Below are 15,861 nucleotides of genomic sequence, written 5' to 3' on the forward strand. Positions count from 1 at the left end.
GTCTGGGGTGTGTCCCAGCCAACACGATTTGAAACACAGATATATCAAATATATTCATAAACTTCTACTACACACATAACACATGAATATAAACATCACCATCTTACTTAGCACTTTATAGCCATTCTAACAGTACCTGACATGACATATCTCACATGAATTATGATTTTGATACACTGATGTTAACCAATATGACAAATGCCCCCCACCTCCCCCCCCCCCAAGTCTAACCCGTGTGACAGACCTATCTTACGTATTGGCTCAGCATAGTCATGGCAGATCTAGGTGTCACCTGTTATTAGCTAGCAACGAATGACCAGATCTGGGCCTCTTTCTTGAGTGTAAGTTGGCAAGGACTGTCTGGTTCTGGGCTCCTTCTGGAGGGGGAATGTGATCAACCCCTGCTTGTTGTCAGGGAATGAACTGAAGTCTTAACTGCAGTGTCACACTCAGCTGAAATATAAAAGTTTAGCCACCAGATGAGACCAAAGCACTGATAAAACTTCTCACACCCCACGCCTCTTCCAGGTATTAATGGGTACGTCTTTGACAACCTGCACCTGAAACTCTGCCTGCATCAAGTGGTATATTGGTATGTCTTAAGTGTAGGTGCCCAGACAGATTTCCTGTCTGTTTTCTTCTCTGGAAACACCTTCAAACACAATATGGTCTTTGAGGACACACTCACCCTCTTCCCATTTTCTGGAGAAACCGTCTACATGAGCATGGAAAAGCCAGGTTAGTAACTTTAGCTGTTTAATAAATGAATGGATCCTCCTGCTGTGCAGTATATGGTAACAGAGACAGGTAAGCATGTCCATTAGCAGCATTTTAGGTGCATGTACTGTGTATGGATCAGCTAGGAAAATAACCAGCTTTATTAAGAGAATAAAAGATTAATTAATCCAAGCTCAACTGAAATTGCATGAGCAAATAACTGGTAATTCCAAGTCTGTCTGGTTCCGCTCCCCACCCAGCTATCAAGTTATATCATCAGCACAAACAAACTCTTAGGGTATGTCTACCTTCCAGAAGTTTGCCATGTTTGAACACGGTTGTGAAGAATCAGGCTTGCTGGCCTAATGCTGATCATGACCTGGTGGCCAGTATAGATGAGGAAAAATCATACTTGGTATTGTGTCTGCTACACACGGTCAAAGCCTGAAGATTATAGCTTCAGAGAAGGACCTCATTTCTAGTCTCTGAAACCTTTCTTGGGTGTCACGTGTACCAGAGAAACAACAGAGCAGAGCTGAGAAATACAACAGACAGTCATATTTTGTGCCTGTTTTGGCCACAAAGAAAGATGCGGCTGGGAGATTTCATGTCATTGTGAAGTGACTCCTATGAAAGGTCAAAATTTTAAAAAATAGTTAAACTTTTAAACTTTTTTGAGCAGGGAACATTGACAAAAATTCCCAGAGTGCTTTATTCAGGTGCCAGGGGCAGAAGCTGATTTGGTCATTCCCAAAAGACTTTAGAAAAGCCGCAACCACTCTTTCGGCTGAATGCAAAAACTTACTGAATGCAAAAACACCCTTAACTTACCCACACTACTCCTTGAGCTGCAAAAATAGACTGGTCCATTCCTACAGAATCCCATTTGGGATGGGTGATGGGACGTGGAGCCCTCTGCCTCAACAGGACTGGTTTGACCAGATAAATGCTGCTACCATCTAATGGCAATCTGGTATCCTATGTGAAACACCTGGATAGCTTGAGTCCTAGTGGCAGTAAAAAGCTACCCTCAGCACTGGCCTCCTTGTTGGCCTTCTGAACACAGAGGCAAATGACTTAGGCCTTGATCTGTGGGGGAGAACCTCTGTGTCTATGTACAGCCTCATTGATTCCATGGGACACTGCAAGGGTGTAAGAATCTGCCCACATGGATCATCTGGCAAGATCAGAGACTAAATGAGCCGCGGGAATGAACACCCTTTTCCCTGTTAGGGCTGTGCCTCGCTGGGATACAATGAGAAGGACAGTATGGAAAAAGTACACACTGCCTCTATCTATGATGTGTCTTGTCTATAATAAATACAGGCCTTCGATCCCGGGGTTCTCAATCTGACACCTTTCACCCCCATCAAACCTAGAATCATACAGTCATAGAAGATTAGGGTTGGAAAGGACCTCAGGAGGTCATCTAGTCCCACCCCCTGCTCAAAGCAGGACCAACCCCCACTAAATCATCCCAACCAGGGTTTACTTAAAACTGTATTTTAAAAAAGTGATTTAAAAAGTACATCTGGGCTGAATAATGGTAGACAAGGTTCCACCATTCGGGGGTGCTGTTTCGATTCAATAATTTGTTGTTTGTTTCTTGTCAAAGTGATCTGCAAATTATTATTTTTAAAATTAGGCTCATGCCTTTTTTTTTCCTTAACACCTATAGGGAAGGCCTTGAAAGGTTTTGTTTGTTTTAAAGTCCGCTATGGTTTCCTCTGGTTTTGCAAGGACAGCATCATTAACTAGTTCACTGCTGATCATTTCAGCAGAATTTCAAGTTTTCTGTAGTTGTAGGTGGAGCCTGGGTTGTGGGCGGAGCCTGGGTAGAGTACCAACACGTTTTTTACTGATGTGTGTCATGGCCAGGCTGTCATGCAGTGTCACTGCAGTGAGATGAGCCCAGCTCAGCACATATACTCAGACTTAAATTTTAAATAGCACCCAACACTCTTGCAGCCTTTTAAAAACTCAGAATAAATCTTACTGATAGTACGTGTGCTTGGAGAACAGACTATGAGTGTCTAGTTGAGATTATTTTAAATTGTTTTGCTCTTTGTGCTATTGTAATGCTTGCAAATCCTTCCATACACCACTGTCAAGTTTGCTGTGGCCTCCCAGATGGGTTCCCAGATGATAGCGAATCCCAACGTGCTGGGCCTGTGGCTTGTTGTTGATGTCAGGAAAATCCCTTGCGGTGGGGGAGAGGAACACTGCTGGGGAGAGTTTGGAGGAGTAAGGCTAATAGAATCATAGAATATTAGAGTTGGAAGGTTCCTCAAGAGGTCATCTAGTCCAACCCCCTGCTCAAAGCAGGACTAACCTTAGCTAAATCATCCCATCTGGTACCCCTTAGCACCTGGGGCATCTCAGCATAGCAGCCCAGTTTCCTCCATGTCCATTTCACATGTCAGTAGTGTCTGCTGAGTGGTTAAAACAAGTCCCTGAGCAGCTCGAATGTAGCACTGTAATCCCCATCCCAGATCAGGGCTGAGATTGCCAAAGCCACGACAAGGTGTGCGTGTCCAGATTCCACTGGAATGAATGCCAAGCCAGTGTCCACATCCCCTAGGCGAATATCCAAATCTCAGCCCACGTATTTAACTCAGTCATTTAATCTCAGTGCTCACCCGCTGGCCTGTCTTCTTCCTCCTCCCTAGCCGGCCTGTTGCACTCACTGCATCCGACACTCCCAGCGGCAATGGGTGTCTGACTGCCGACTTCCATGGAAGCAGGGTCAGGCCTGTGATAATGCCAGTGTGCTGTGCAATCAGTGCCAGCTGCCCTTGAACTTTTCCACGCTTCTGATCTGGGCACTGGCCACTCAGTTTGCTTGTGGCTTTAACCCTGGGCCATTTGCCCACCCTGGGGAAATAAGAAGGTGGCATAACTGTATTTTTCAGTGAATTTAGAACAGGTGAAAAGCACCAGCCTATTTGGTGACCAGGACTGGTGGGCACAGCCCCCCAAAGCAACAGAAGGCCATGGCCTCTCTAGTGAAAGAGGGGCGAGGGAACCCAGAGATCAACAGGTCACCAGGAGAATAAACTGGACAGACAGACAAATGGGAGGCAGGTGAGGTGCCAGGGTCTTGCAAGCAGAGAATCCCAGAGAGTGCCTTCTGCTCTGAGAAGGAGTCTGAGGAGTCAGTGGGCACTACTCAGAGAGACGCTGACCACATATGTGAATGGACAAGGGACTGGAAAAGGCCTCACAGCAGGGACACTCAGGCCTGCCGATAGTGGAGGAATGGGGGGACGAGTCAGGGCAGTTGGCTTTGGCTGCATGCCCCTGCCACGCGTCGCCTCTGCCTCAACATCACAGAAAATCACCCCCTCCAGCTGCACAGGAAGCCCTGGGGACTGAAGGCCTCTTTCTATAGATACAGCTTGAGCAGTGCAAGGGGACTATGCAGCTGCAGAGGGTCAAGAAACCTTTGTTCTGTTCCCAGCTCTGCCACTATCTCATTATATGACCATGGGCAAATCACTTCACCTCTCTGTCTCCATTCCTACAGCCGTAAGAAGGGACAGTAGTGCTTCCCTTTGCAAAGCATGTCGAACCTTTAGTGGAAGGCAATCATGAAATCTAGATTATTGGTATTATATCCAACCTTGGCTGTTCAGAGTTGGCCAGGCAGGAATGAGCTGGTGAGAGCAGGGGGGTGGGAAGAGAGAATGTGATGGAGAGGCTTGGATTTTTTTTACCTTGAGCAGGAGAGAAATGGTGACTGGGACCGGAAAGATCAGGGTGTGCAGATAGAGAGACCAGATAGCAAGTGGGGAAAACTTGCTAATGAGGGAGCAGCTGATGGGTGAGAACCCTTGAGATTTCCTGGTGTATTGAACTAATTCTGTTCTTTTGTCCTTTCCTGAGATAGGCGTATGGATGCTAGCATGCCTGAATCCTGACTTCAGAGACAGAGGAATGCGGGCAAAGTTCACAGTCGCTAAATGCAACACTGATCCAGAACTGTATTCCTATGGGGAAGATTATGATTTGATAGCGGATTACTTGACAAATGAGGGCAATGGCCTTCAACCCAGAGGCTTCCCCAAGAATAAGAGATGGCACAGGCCGTGTCTGAGGAGGCATCATAACGTCACCTCTTCCGACAATGAAACAGAGAAGCTCAACCCCCAGCAAACACGCTGCTTGACAAAACCCAGCCTGCCCCTCAAACTCAACAACAGCCTTCAAAACAGCAGGAAGAATTCCACAGGTCTCTCTTCCAGTGGCACATCAGTGCTTTCTGATCTACATGGCCTTCCCCTATCTTCTCAAACAGAGACTAGCTTTGAGCCAGTATCTTATGATTCCTTCTCAGAAGAGGAAGGATTGTCAGAAATGATCAGCCCTGATCAAGGATTTGGACACCCTTCTCCCGAAGGAAACTCAACAAGCTTAGGTGAAGTGGCCCATCAGAACAGAAGCTCAGCAGCAGCAGCTGGTTCATATCTAGAAGAAGATACTCTTTTCTTTGGAAAGCATAGACCAATTCAAGCAGTAGAGATAGTTAAAGAGGACTTAGAGCTGCACAAGTCAGTAGAGAATGTGATGTTCCGACCAACCACTCCATTAGATAGCTTGGAAGAATTTCTTAAAGGGAATGTTACTTTGGCACAATTAAAAGAGTCAGCACGTGTGATGAGCCATCAGGAACCCATTTCCTTTAATGCTGAAGAAACTGGCCTTCAAGGGAATGATAGATCACTACAACTAAATGACTCAAAACATGATTCAAAGATCCAAGAAAGGATTCCATTAGATGAAGAAATGCCGCTAGAATTGAATATTACATCTTCAAAGCCACACATATCACTGAACGGTACTGTAACTACAGAAATGACTTCATCAACTGATGACAACACTTTCCTTAAAGGGAATAGTACTTCAGCACCATCAGATAAGTCAGCAGATGACCCGAGTATTCGTGTCGTCACCTATGTTCACAGTGGGAAAGCATTTCTTAAAAGCAATGGTGCATCGATACAAGATACTATGTTAGAAAATGACACCAGGCTTCAAGAAGAGGCTTCACTGGGTCTTTATGAAACTTCTCAAGAAGGGAACGTTACATTACCAAAATTAAATAGCCCAGCACATGGCACCATGCTTCGAGAGAACACATCAGCTACAAATGGAGAAGTAGTCTTTGAAAAGACTGTAAAGTCCTCAAATGATACAGGAAGTCAAAAGACCCCTGCACCACATCAGGAAGATCTTTTCCTTGGTAGGGTGAATGTTGCGCCATTAGATACCTATGATACAGCAGATCTGAGGCTTCTGGAAAATGGTTCATTGGACCATGAGAAAAGGAGTGTTACACCTGTAGGACTGGATAAATCTGCTGATGATCCAGGTCTTTCAAATGTAAAACACTCCTTGTCTGCACAAAGTAGCATGAGGCTAGAACCAGATGAACTTACCAATGGTACAAGCCTGCTAGAAACAATATTTCTGGGCCGCAATGACGTTTTTGCCCCCAGCTATGCTACTACACAAGAAACGGATGAATTAATACTGGGGACAAAGCTTCAAGATGCTACAGAAATTGAGGAAATGTCTGACACGGGGAATGTTGGCGTACCCAAATTAAATGTTATGGCCAACGACATGGAGCTCCCAAAGGCCCCTTTACTAAGCAGCAAGAAGGCATTTCTGAAACAGAGGGTCCCTGCGCTAAGTTTAGATGGGCCAACAAATGAAGATAACAGCTTACCAGATAACAAGAAAGCTTATCTCAAAGAGAAAGTGCCTCCAGCAGAGCTAGCGGATTTGACAGATGGTACAGATCTCCTGGAGGCCAATTCATCAGACAAAGAAGGAACACTCCCCAAAGGTAAGAGAATGGAGCAGGACTCAGACAGCTGGACACCTGAAAAGCTAGTGCATAGGACAGCTTTCAAGTCCTGTGATCAAAACTCTCATGGATGCAGCACTCATGTAAAAAAAAGGTCTCTGGAATCACCTGGAACTTTGCTGGAAGACATGGAGGTACCACAAGGGCTGAAGGATAAAGCCAGAGCATTGAAGGGAAGGCAGAGCTCTGGCAAACGTACACAAGGAATTGGAGCTATGCTCAGAGACGCTACAAAGATAAGCTACAATGGCAGAGCAAACCGTCCTGCTGCTAGGCCACCCTTGGTAGACACAACAGCAAGAGATCATGGAGCAACTGGCATTGATAACCCCACAGGATACGTCAGGGGTGTGTCAGCTTCTCTTCCATCAAGCCAGTCGGATGCACGATCATACCATACCAGCAGTCATAAGCCACTAGCAATGGAGGGACACTATGACAACGGAGGTGAAAGGGATTCAGCTCAGAGAGGAGGTAACTTCCTTCTGAACTCAGCGGAGGAGAAAACGAGTGTTACCTCTGCCTATTCAAGTGAGAAAACTACCAAAGAGGAACAGGAAGCAGGAACTGAGGCAGACACAAAGCCCACTGCATCAGCAGGAGAGCAAACAATGAGTACAGTCCCCCTCTCAGTGCAGGTTGTAGGGCAAATGAGTGGAATCGAGACACCCGCAGTAACTGCGATGCAGCGTAAAAGGGGTGTTGACTGGGAGGCACGTTTGAGCTTACAGCCCAAGGGAAATATGACAGATGGGGAAATGAGCACCTCAGACCAGCTGGAGCTGAAGGAAATGTGGATCTTCAATAAAGTGCAGCAGGGGCTCAAATCTAATGCAGTTAAGGGCCAAGTATTAGGAAATAGATCTAAGGATTCTCCAGCAACCAAAGAGTCATCAGAGATCCTGACAAAACAGGCCTCCAAAGAAAATGATCCACTGCCCCAAGATGGCATGACTCTCAACCAGACCCTGAAAGGGGAGCACTGGAGGCTGAAGCATAGCCAGCAAGAAAATCGAGTGTTTAAAGAGGAAGACGTCATTCCCCTCTCAGGTAGTAAAATACAGACACGAGTGCGGAAGGAGGGGCAGGGGGTAGATGGGACGCAGGGCAGAAGGGAAAGCACCAGCAACGCAAAGAACAAGAGAGCTGTTCCTGGAGCCGAGGAATATTTTCCGACCCCTGGAGAGCCTAATGGCCTAGTAAACAACATGCCCAAGTCCAACATCTCAGCGCCTCAGAAGGAAAAATCAGACTATGACGACTACAGCAAGCCTGAGACAGACCCTGACGAGTTTGACATCTATGGGGAGGATGACCAAGATCTGCGCACCTTCACTGGGAGGGTCCAGCAGTATTTCATCGCAGCTGTCGAGGTGCTGTGGGAGTATGAGAGTCAGAGACCCCAACACTTTCTAAAAGTGAAGTAAGTTTCACCCGACATGCCCCTTCCCCTCCCCGCAGGCACCTCTCCCACTCTGCTGATTGCTTTCCCTTCTACAGAGCAGCATGGGTGAACAAGGCCAGACAAGGCCTAGATCCACCCAGGATACAGACCCACCATGAGAGAGACGCTGAGTTCCAGCCCAGCCTGTCCTACTCATGGCGCTCTACCCCAACAGAGCCTTGTTTTCCCTTACCCTTGAGTCCTAGATCTTCCTCCCAAATGTAGCAGCCCAGCTGCCCTGCTACCTGCTGCTCTGCTTCCACTTCGTTGATGAGTTCAGGCCCATCCTAGCTTGGTCCCAAAGATCCTGGCTCTCCTATGTCCTACCCCATGGTTCGCAGTGTCAGTTTGCCCACCCAGGTGCGGGGCCAGAGTTGGAGCCCCAGACTTCGGCTTTAGCTTCCTATAGATCTGCCGATGCTGAGGGGAGAGTAGGGGAGGTAGGAGAGGAAGGAGCAGCATTAGTCCCCAACGTGGCAGTTTGTCCACACTGTTGAGGGACTCCAAAAGGAGCATCCTCTGGGGAGCGCTGGTTGCTGGGACGCTGGTGAGCTGCCCCAGCCATGTCCACACCAATCAACTCAGAGGAAGGGCCGGTTAACCACCTGCGAGAGGACTCTCCGCTACCTACTCTGCCCTGTCTCAGTGCTGCCCCACGTGGCAAGGAGCACTAAACACTAAGAAGCTAGAGAGGGTCCAAGACAGTGAAGGCTGGAGCTTCTGTAAGTAGCTGGCTGTACCTCAGCCCCATGGCGTCTGAATGGGGACCAGGCAAAGGAGAGCTGCACCAGAGAGAATGTGCTGATATGTCCTGGCAGCTATGCAGATCTGTCCGTCGCCGTCCACCCATGCTTTGCCTCTTGAAGGCCAGTCAGAGCCTGGTGGTCAGAGCCTGGCTTGGTTCTACATTCAGGCTCTCTGCCTGGCCACGTATATAGCTTGCGAGTGGGATGCGAATGGAGGAGCTCGGCTGGGCATCTACCAGAAGGACTAGAGTTGTGATGGGAGACAGGCTGGAGAGAGGGCTGAGAACCCAGATTCCAATGTCTGTGCCCCACCCTTCTGCTGAATGAGCATGGCTGGTGCCTTCCCACAGGTGTGGGTCTTTTCTTGTCCTTGCAGGGGCCCAGCGAGGGGCTGGAGGAAGCCCTTCCAGCGGTACAAGAAAGTGGTTTTCCGAGGGTACCTGGACAACTCTTTCACCCAGCCGTTGGCACGGGGAGAGCTGGACGAGCACTTGGGAATCCTAGGGCCATACATCCGGGCGGAAGTCGATGACGTCATCATGGTGAGACAGACTGAAAAGGAAAATCCCCGTGTCCTTAAAAAGGAGTTAGGATGTTCCCCGTGCAAAGCTGCCCCTCTTTAGTTCTAGGTGGGGCTTCCTGCTACTTCCTTTGTCGCGACCTGTAAGCACCAAAAGCCTGTCTGGCATCATAGGCTGGAGCTAGAAAACTCTGCCAACCCAGGGCCGTAGCTGAGAACTGTCACATTCACTTTACTCCCCTGCAGTTCCTTGAGTGCATTGGCTCCCACTGCGTTGACAATGCAAGAACATTCTATGGGTCATGATTATTTATGTTAACACAGGCCCAGATACTCAAAGGTGCTTAGGCACCTAACTCCCATTGTCAGCACCTAAATATCTGAGGAGCTGGGCTGTAGTGGTGCCAGCTGAGATCAGGGCCTCCTTGTGCTTGGTGCTGTACAGACTGCTAGTGAGACAGTCCCTGATCCGAAGAGCGTACAATCCAATTAGACAAGACAAACAAAGGATGGGAGGGGTAACCGAGGCACAGAGCAGGAAAGTGGATCTCCCAAGGTCACTCAGCAAGTATGACGGTCTCCTGACCACAAGTGCAGTCTCTGTAGAAACACCACATGGCACTTCAGGGAAAAGGCATCTGAAAAGGAGTAAGGGGCTGGGAAAGGGAGAAAGCTCTCTGGGATTCAGAATGGCTCCCATGGGAGACACACGGGTCACCAAATGCAGTCAGGCACCAATTCATCCTTACTAAAGAGCTGTCTTCATTGGGCTGGGGACCAAGCTGAGGAACCATGTATAAACTCAGGCCTTGTCTACATGGGCAAGTTGCATCTGGTTTAATAGGTTTCTAAATCTGTTTGTTTAGTGCAGACTCCTGTGTGGATGCTCTTATTTTGGTTTTAAGAGGGACCTGTTTGGTTTAGCCTCAACTAGCCCCCACTGGACTCAAGTTTAACACGAATAAGAACCTCCACAAAGGAGTTTGAAACTGGATGGGCTTCAGTTCATACATAAGGCTAAAGCAGTGCAACTTCTCATGCAGACAAGGCCTCAGATTCAACGCCGCTCCAGCTGACTGTGTGATAGCCCATCTGGCTGGGCAGTGTGCACAGCTGGGACCCAAGCTGGGTCCCATTCTTGCTGACCAGCTGCAGCCGAGTCCAAAGACAGCCCCCAGCCCAGGGTGGATGGGACCTGTACTCATCATGTGTACCAAGGAAGAGGGAAATCCTTAGCATTCAACAGGCCTGAATTGGAGAGGAAAATAAGACCAGGTAGGATGGAGCCAGAAAGCTGGAGCTGGGGAAAAAGGCAACAGTGAGGACTGGCCTGTGTTTGACTGACACTATGGAGAAAATACACCTCCTGCCCATAGAACACGCGCCTTTCCCAGTGACTCCAGCGGGGATCGGGCCCACTGAACTTCACTACAGAACAGCAGTGGGAAGGGTCTGGGGCATAGCCAGGGGAGGGGCGTAGGCTGTGCTCCAGCTCCGAGATTCTCCCCCCAAGGTGTGTAACCTTCCTCTTTGCTTCTGTCCCCCCACGGTGCAGGTCAGCTTCAAGAACCTCGCTTCCCGGCCCTACTCCTTCCATTCCAACCTCCTGTCCTACCAGGGGAGTCCAGGGAGAGATAACATGCCTGGCCAGGAGGCGGTACAGCCCGGGGAGCTCCGCGAGTACTCGTGGAAGGTGCTGCCCCAGATGGCACCCACTGCCAATGAGTTCGACTGCAAGGCTTGGGCTTACGTCTCCAGCGTTAACCTGGTAGGTGGGGAGCCATGGCCTGAGAAACCTGGTGGACTCTCCGCCAGCCATCTGTACCCTCAACTACCCCTCAGCCCGAATCCCAGCTCCCCAGACCCATGCAGACCCAGGAGGGTTGGTTCCTGGCATGCTACTGCATAGCATAGTTCTGTGACACACTGATGGGATGGGGCTATCCAGGAACGGTCAATTGTGTAGAAATAGATATGTAGGGCTGGACGGGACCTCGACGGGTCATCAAACCCAGACCCCTGCAGGACCAAGGACCCCTAGACCACCCCCGTCAGGCATTAGTCCAAACTGTTCTTAAAGACGTCCAGCGCCGGGGATCCCACAGCCTCCTGTGGGGGCCTATGCCAGAGCCTAACCACCCTGAGAGTCAGAACGTTTTGCCTAATATCTAATGGATCAGTCAGCGCGCGTACATGTTTCACAAGCCAGATCCTCAGCCTCTCTGGCTGCCTGGGTCACCCAGAGGTACAAACTCCCCCTGCCTTGGTGATTCCTTAGGCAGCACAGAGCCATGCAGGGGGCATGTCTAGGGCACCCTTATTTCCTGCAATCCCTGACGTGACTGGCCCCTTGGAGGCTATGGATAGCCAGTGGAAGTTAGCGCAGCCCTCCGGCTTAAAAATCAGGCCCTTCTCCGCCACAGACTGACTAATGCTCACAGCAGTCTGTACCATGGTCCAAAGTGTTTCAGGTGGGGAAACTGAGGCACAGTGGGGCTAAGCAACTTGCCCAAGGTCAGGCACTGCATCAGTGGCACTGGGAAGGGAACAGAGTTAGAACTCTGAATAAAATCCGAGCGATTCTCCCCGTCAGACTGGGATCAGAGAGGGAGGAGTTTTCTGACCCTGCTGAAACCCAGCATTTCACTCCCACCCCCAGCGCCGGGCTCTGCACACATCCATCTCCTCTCTGTTCCCTGGCTTTTCAGCTGTGAAGGGGGAGTGCTCTAAGCCCAAGTGTCCCTCACCTGTCTAGTCTGGGGCCACACATGCTGCTGGTGTCGTGGCTGGCACTCGCAGGGCACTGCTGGGGGAAGCTCACGCTGCTGCAGGCTGACAGGCACAGAGAGAGCTGTCCTGGGACGAAGCGCACGCTGCCAGGGTCCTGCCTGACACTGGCTAACAGTGCTCTGAGTAGCTGTTCTGCAGCTGTCGTGGATGGGTGGAAGTTAGGAGTGGGCTCTACATTCCCCTTAAACTCTGGCTATTTCCCTGCCCCAGGAGAAGGACCTGCACTCTGGCTTGGTTGGGCCGCTGCTTATCTGCCGCCCAGGCGTCCTGAGCCCTGCCTTCGGGAGGCAGCTGGCTGTGCAGGAGTTCTCACTGCTCTTCACAGTCTTCGATGAGACCAAAAGCTGGTACCTCACTGAGAACATAGAGAGGAACTGCCCGCCCCCCTGCGATATCCAGCAGGACGATCCTGTTTTCAGAAGGAGCAGCTACTTCCATGGTAAGGGCTCCCGAGTCCCACTCCTCTCCCCTCCCTACTCAGCCAGCCCAGGACTAGGAGGGAATCTCTGCAGGGCCAGCGGTGTGACTAGCAGAGCTTCCAATCAAGGGCTCCAGAATCTCCATCCTTGCCCATCCCTTGGGTAACAGCGAGATGACCCCTCCTGTCCCCTCAGCCCATTCCAGCCCTTGACCCGCGCTGCTGCCCCAGCCCGTCCCAAGTGTGGTCTTCTCCTCCAGCTATCAATGGCTACGTGATGGACGCGCTGCCCGGGCTGGTGATGGCCCAGCACCAGAGGGTACGGTGGCACCTGCTGAACGTGGGCAGCACTGAGGACATCCACTCGGTCTATTTTCACGGGCAACTGTTCTCCGTCCGGACAAACCACGAGTATCGAATGGGAGTCTACAACCTCTATCCTGGTAAGAGATGACCTGGGTGCCGGGAGCTCGCCTGCCTCACGACCCTCTGTCCCCTGGAGAAGCACAGGAGAAGCTGATGCAATCTGCTGAGGGAGGGTGGATGTGGCCCCAAACTGACACCAAGGGATAGCTAAATAGACAAGTGCCTCTCAGCCTGAGAAATTGGGCTCTGGAATCAATGCTGCCTGGAAGACATGTATCCAAATAGCCATTAGCTAGTGACTCTTTATTGGCTTTGGAGAGTCTTGATCTTGCATTTTTTGGGCCAAACTCATTCCTACCTGGGCTTCAATAAAGTTACACCAGGGACCAATTTGACCCAGCGTGTCAGTGTCTTTTTAAGGCTCAGGAAGGAGGCGAGCACCCGTGCCCGCCTTGGGCAGTGCTTTACTCCGTGAGTAGTCCCAATGCCATGGGCATCACGGCAGCACAATCTGCCCTCAGCATGAGCGAAGCCTCTGTACAAGCAGGAGCGGCCATATAGCGGCTAGAAAGAAATAATCCTTTGTTTTGCCCTCCTTCCCCTTCTTCTGACCCAGGTGTCTTTGGGACAGTGGAAATGCGCCCCTCCCACCCAGGGATCTGGCGGGTGGAGTGCGAGGTCGGAGAGCACCAGCAGGCTGGAATGAGCGCCCTCTTCCTTGTGTATGACTCGAGTGAGTGACTCTTCTCCTTGTCCTCCAGTCGCCTTCACTGACTCTTCCTTTCACCTCCCAAGAATTTCATGGTAGACAGCAAGGGGAAACATTTCCACACGTGCCTACATACCCACCTAAGGCAGATCGGAGAACAGGGCTCTGGCTCTTACGATCACTTAGATGCTTTTGAAAATGTTACTCCAGTGGCCTTGACATTTGGATGCACCGTTTTTCACCCTCAGTCAGCTGCATGCGAACAAGAGTGACAGCACAATGAACTAACCACCTGCAGAAGAGAGCAGGATAGCTAGCTGCTGTCATTCACACCTGCAGTGACTTTCATCCCCATCCAATAGGGGGCATGTGACTATGGGTGCAAAACTGGAGGCCCGCTTGCACTGCCTTTTTAAATTTGGCCCCAGCAGCCTGATTTTCAAACCCTAAGAAGCCATGGGCCATATACAAAAATGTGCCTGCACTTAGCACCAGGACTGCCCGCACCTATCCAGCTGGCTAACTGACTAGGGAAATACCCATTTGTAGATAGCTAAACTGAGGACATGATTTGTCGAGGGTCACAAAGGCTGGCCACAGGTTGCCATATTCAGCAACAGTATTTACCACGGAAAGCATGCAAAATCTACTTTAAAATCTGTTGGGAATTGCAGGAAAGGCTTCGTCAGCTCCAGGGTGTAAATCAGTTTCCACCTCCTTTTAAATCCAAGTTTCACAAAAGAAAAAAATGATTGATTTGTTATACTTAATAGCTGGGTTTACATAGTAAAGGTCTCTCTTGTGTTCTCAAAGGAGCATTAAATGTGACCCAGAATAGCTTTATTTTAAGATAAATTAAAAAGCCACCTAAAATTCAAAATCCAGTTTTTACTAGAAAGAGTTTGACAGGAAAAGACAATGTCAAGTACTGTGATTTATTTTAAGGGTCTAAGTTATTATGGAAATAAACAGCCCAGTGCTCTGCAGATCCCAGTGCTCTGCAGCTCTTGCTGTATTGAGGAACAGTCCCTGCAGTGCTAGCAAAAAGCAGGATTCATGGTTTTGTCTCCCCTATAAAGTATGTTTAAGTGCTCTTACGCTGTGTTTCATTTAGCCCCCTTCAAAACTTCCAGGAGAGACTTGTCACGGCATGGCACACGGCCGCACCTCTTGGCATCTGCAGTGTGACAAGCTGGCGTGAACGCTATAGCTCTGCAGCATCGCGTCGTCACACAGCAACCTTGAAGCTCAGCGTTGGCTAGAAGGATATTGCTGCCCTGGGATGCTTTCAGTACCCAGGTGCACAGGGTGGTGGGTCACAGCTAGCGGGACCTGGTCAGAACTGCGGTGGGGGGGAGACTTGCCCATTTGAATTCCCCAGCATTGGCATAAGCCTTTGTTGGCCTTGGTTTGAGGGGTCCTCACCTCCTGGAATCCAGATTCCAATGAATGAAGAAGCTCAGTGATGCTCAACCAAGCTGGCCTGGGTCCTGGTTGAAACCACTGGGTATCATGTGATTTCCTCCCCAAATCTTGAACGGGCCCACCCCCAAAGCCTGGCGCTTGGTGCAGGTTCCCACAAAGCCCTGCAGAACTTGGTGCATCTTTCAGGGAGTCTGGCCCAAGCTAGCTGGGCTTGTTCTGAAAGGCTGTGCCAGCCCTTACTGAGCGCCCTTAGGGCCAGCGCGGCTGGTGACGTCACTCGAGTACAGGGGCCACCAGCCCCAGCAGGGGAGGCTCCAAGATGTTCATCTGGCAAATCCATGGTTTGAAACACGCATCATGGAGCGAGACAAGCAGTGTGAGAACCTAACACAGCGGCCAAGACTGAAGATCACCTGTGGACCTAGACCTTCGCTTCAAAGGCCAAATTAAATAACAGCCCCATCAAACTTCTTTCTTCTCTCTTCCCCTTGGTTGCAGAGTGTCAGAATCCTCTGGGCCTGGCTTCTGGGAACATTGCAGACTCTCAGATTACTGCTTCGGGGCAGTACGGTGAGTGCTGGACTTTGGGGTCTTGTTTTGACCAGGAAGACAGTCATATTTATATGAGGCTTAGCCGACACATGCTAGTAAGCCCTGATCTACACTCAACCCACTTTCCTAGTTGAGACCAAGCCTTTTTTGTGGAGTGGTTCCTGCCTCCCTGCCAGATACCTCAGGCCATCTAAGGGGCTGTGACGGAAGCAGCCGGGGCTGGCGTGGGACCGGGAGAGGTAAAGTCCATCCCGTTGACTGTGAGGTCCCAGCTCTGTAGAAGGCCCTCTGCCCTGGCCCAA

At 50.0% G+C, this 15,861-nt stretch overlaps 1 protein-coding gene across 2 annotated transcripts in view; it reads left to right on the forward strand.

The window, feature by feature from the left end:
- Nucleotides 1-15,861, forward strand: part of F8 (coagulation factor VIII) — a 68,443-nt gene that overhangs the window by 40,094 nt on the left and 12,488 nt on the right. For both annotated transcript variants that reach the window (XR_010919761.1, XM_067548544.1), the window contains exons 13-20: nucleotides 529-738; nucleotides 4,607-8,012; nucleotides 9,156-9,321; nucleotides 10,855-11,067; nucleotides 12,300-12,528; nucleotides 12,768-12,950; nucleotides 13,490-13,606; nucleotides 15,506-15,577. Coding sequence is in view for 1 of the 2 variants with exons in the window: in XM_067548544.1 (XP_067404645.1) it covers nucleotides 529-738; nucleotides 4,607-8,012; nucleotides 9,156-9,321; nucleotides 10,855-11,067; nucleotides 12,300-12,528; nucleotides 12,768-12,950; nucleotides 13,490-13,606; nucleotides 15,506-15,577 (4,596 nt within the window). In the remaining variant the exon portion in view is untranslated. The remainder of the gene's footprint in view (nucleotides 1-528; nucleotides 739-4,606; nucleotides 8,013-9,155; nucleotides 9,322-10,854; nucleotides 11,068-12,299; nucleotides 12,529-12,767; nucleotides 12,951-13,489; nucleotides 13,607-15,505; nucleotides 15,578-15,861) is intronic.

This window comes from Emydura macquarii, unplaced genomic scaffold (genome assembly GCF_026122565.2).
Source record: "Emydura macquarii macquarii isolate MOO-44397 ecotype Brisbane River unplaced genomic scaffold, CSIRO-AGI_Emac_v2 contig_1253, whole genome shotgun sequence".
NCBI lineage: Eukaryota > Metazoa > Chordata > Testudines > Chelidae > Emydura > Emydura macquarii.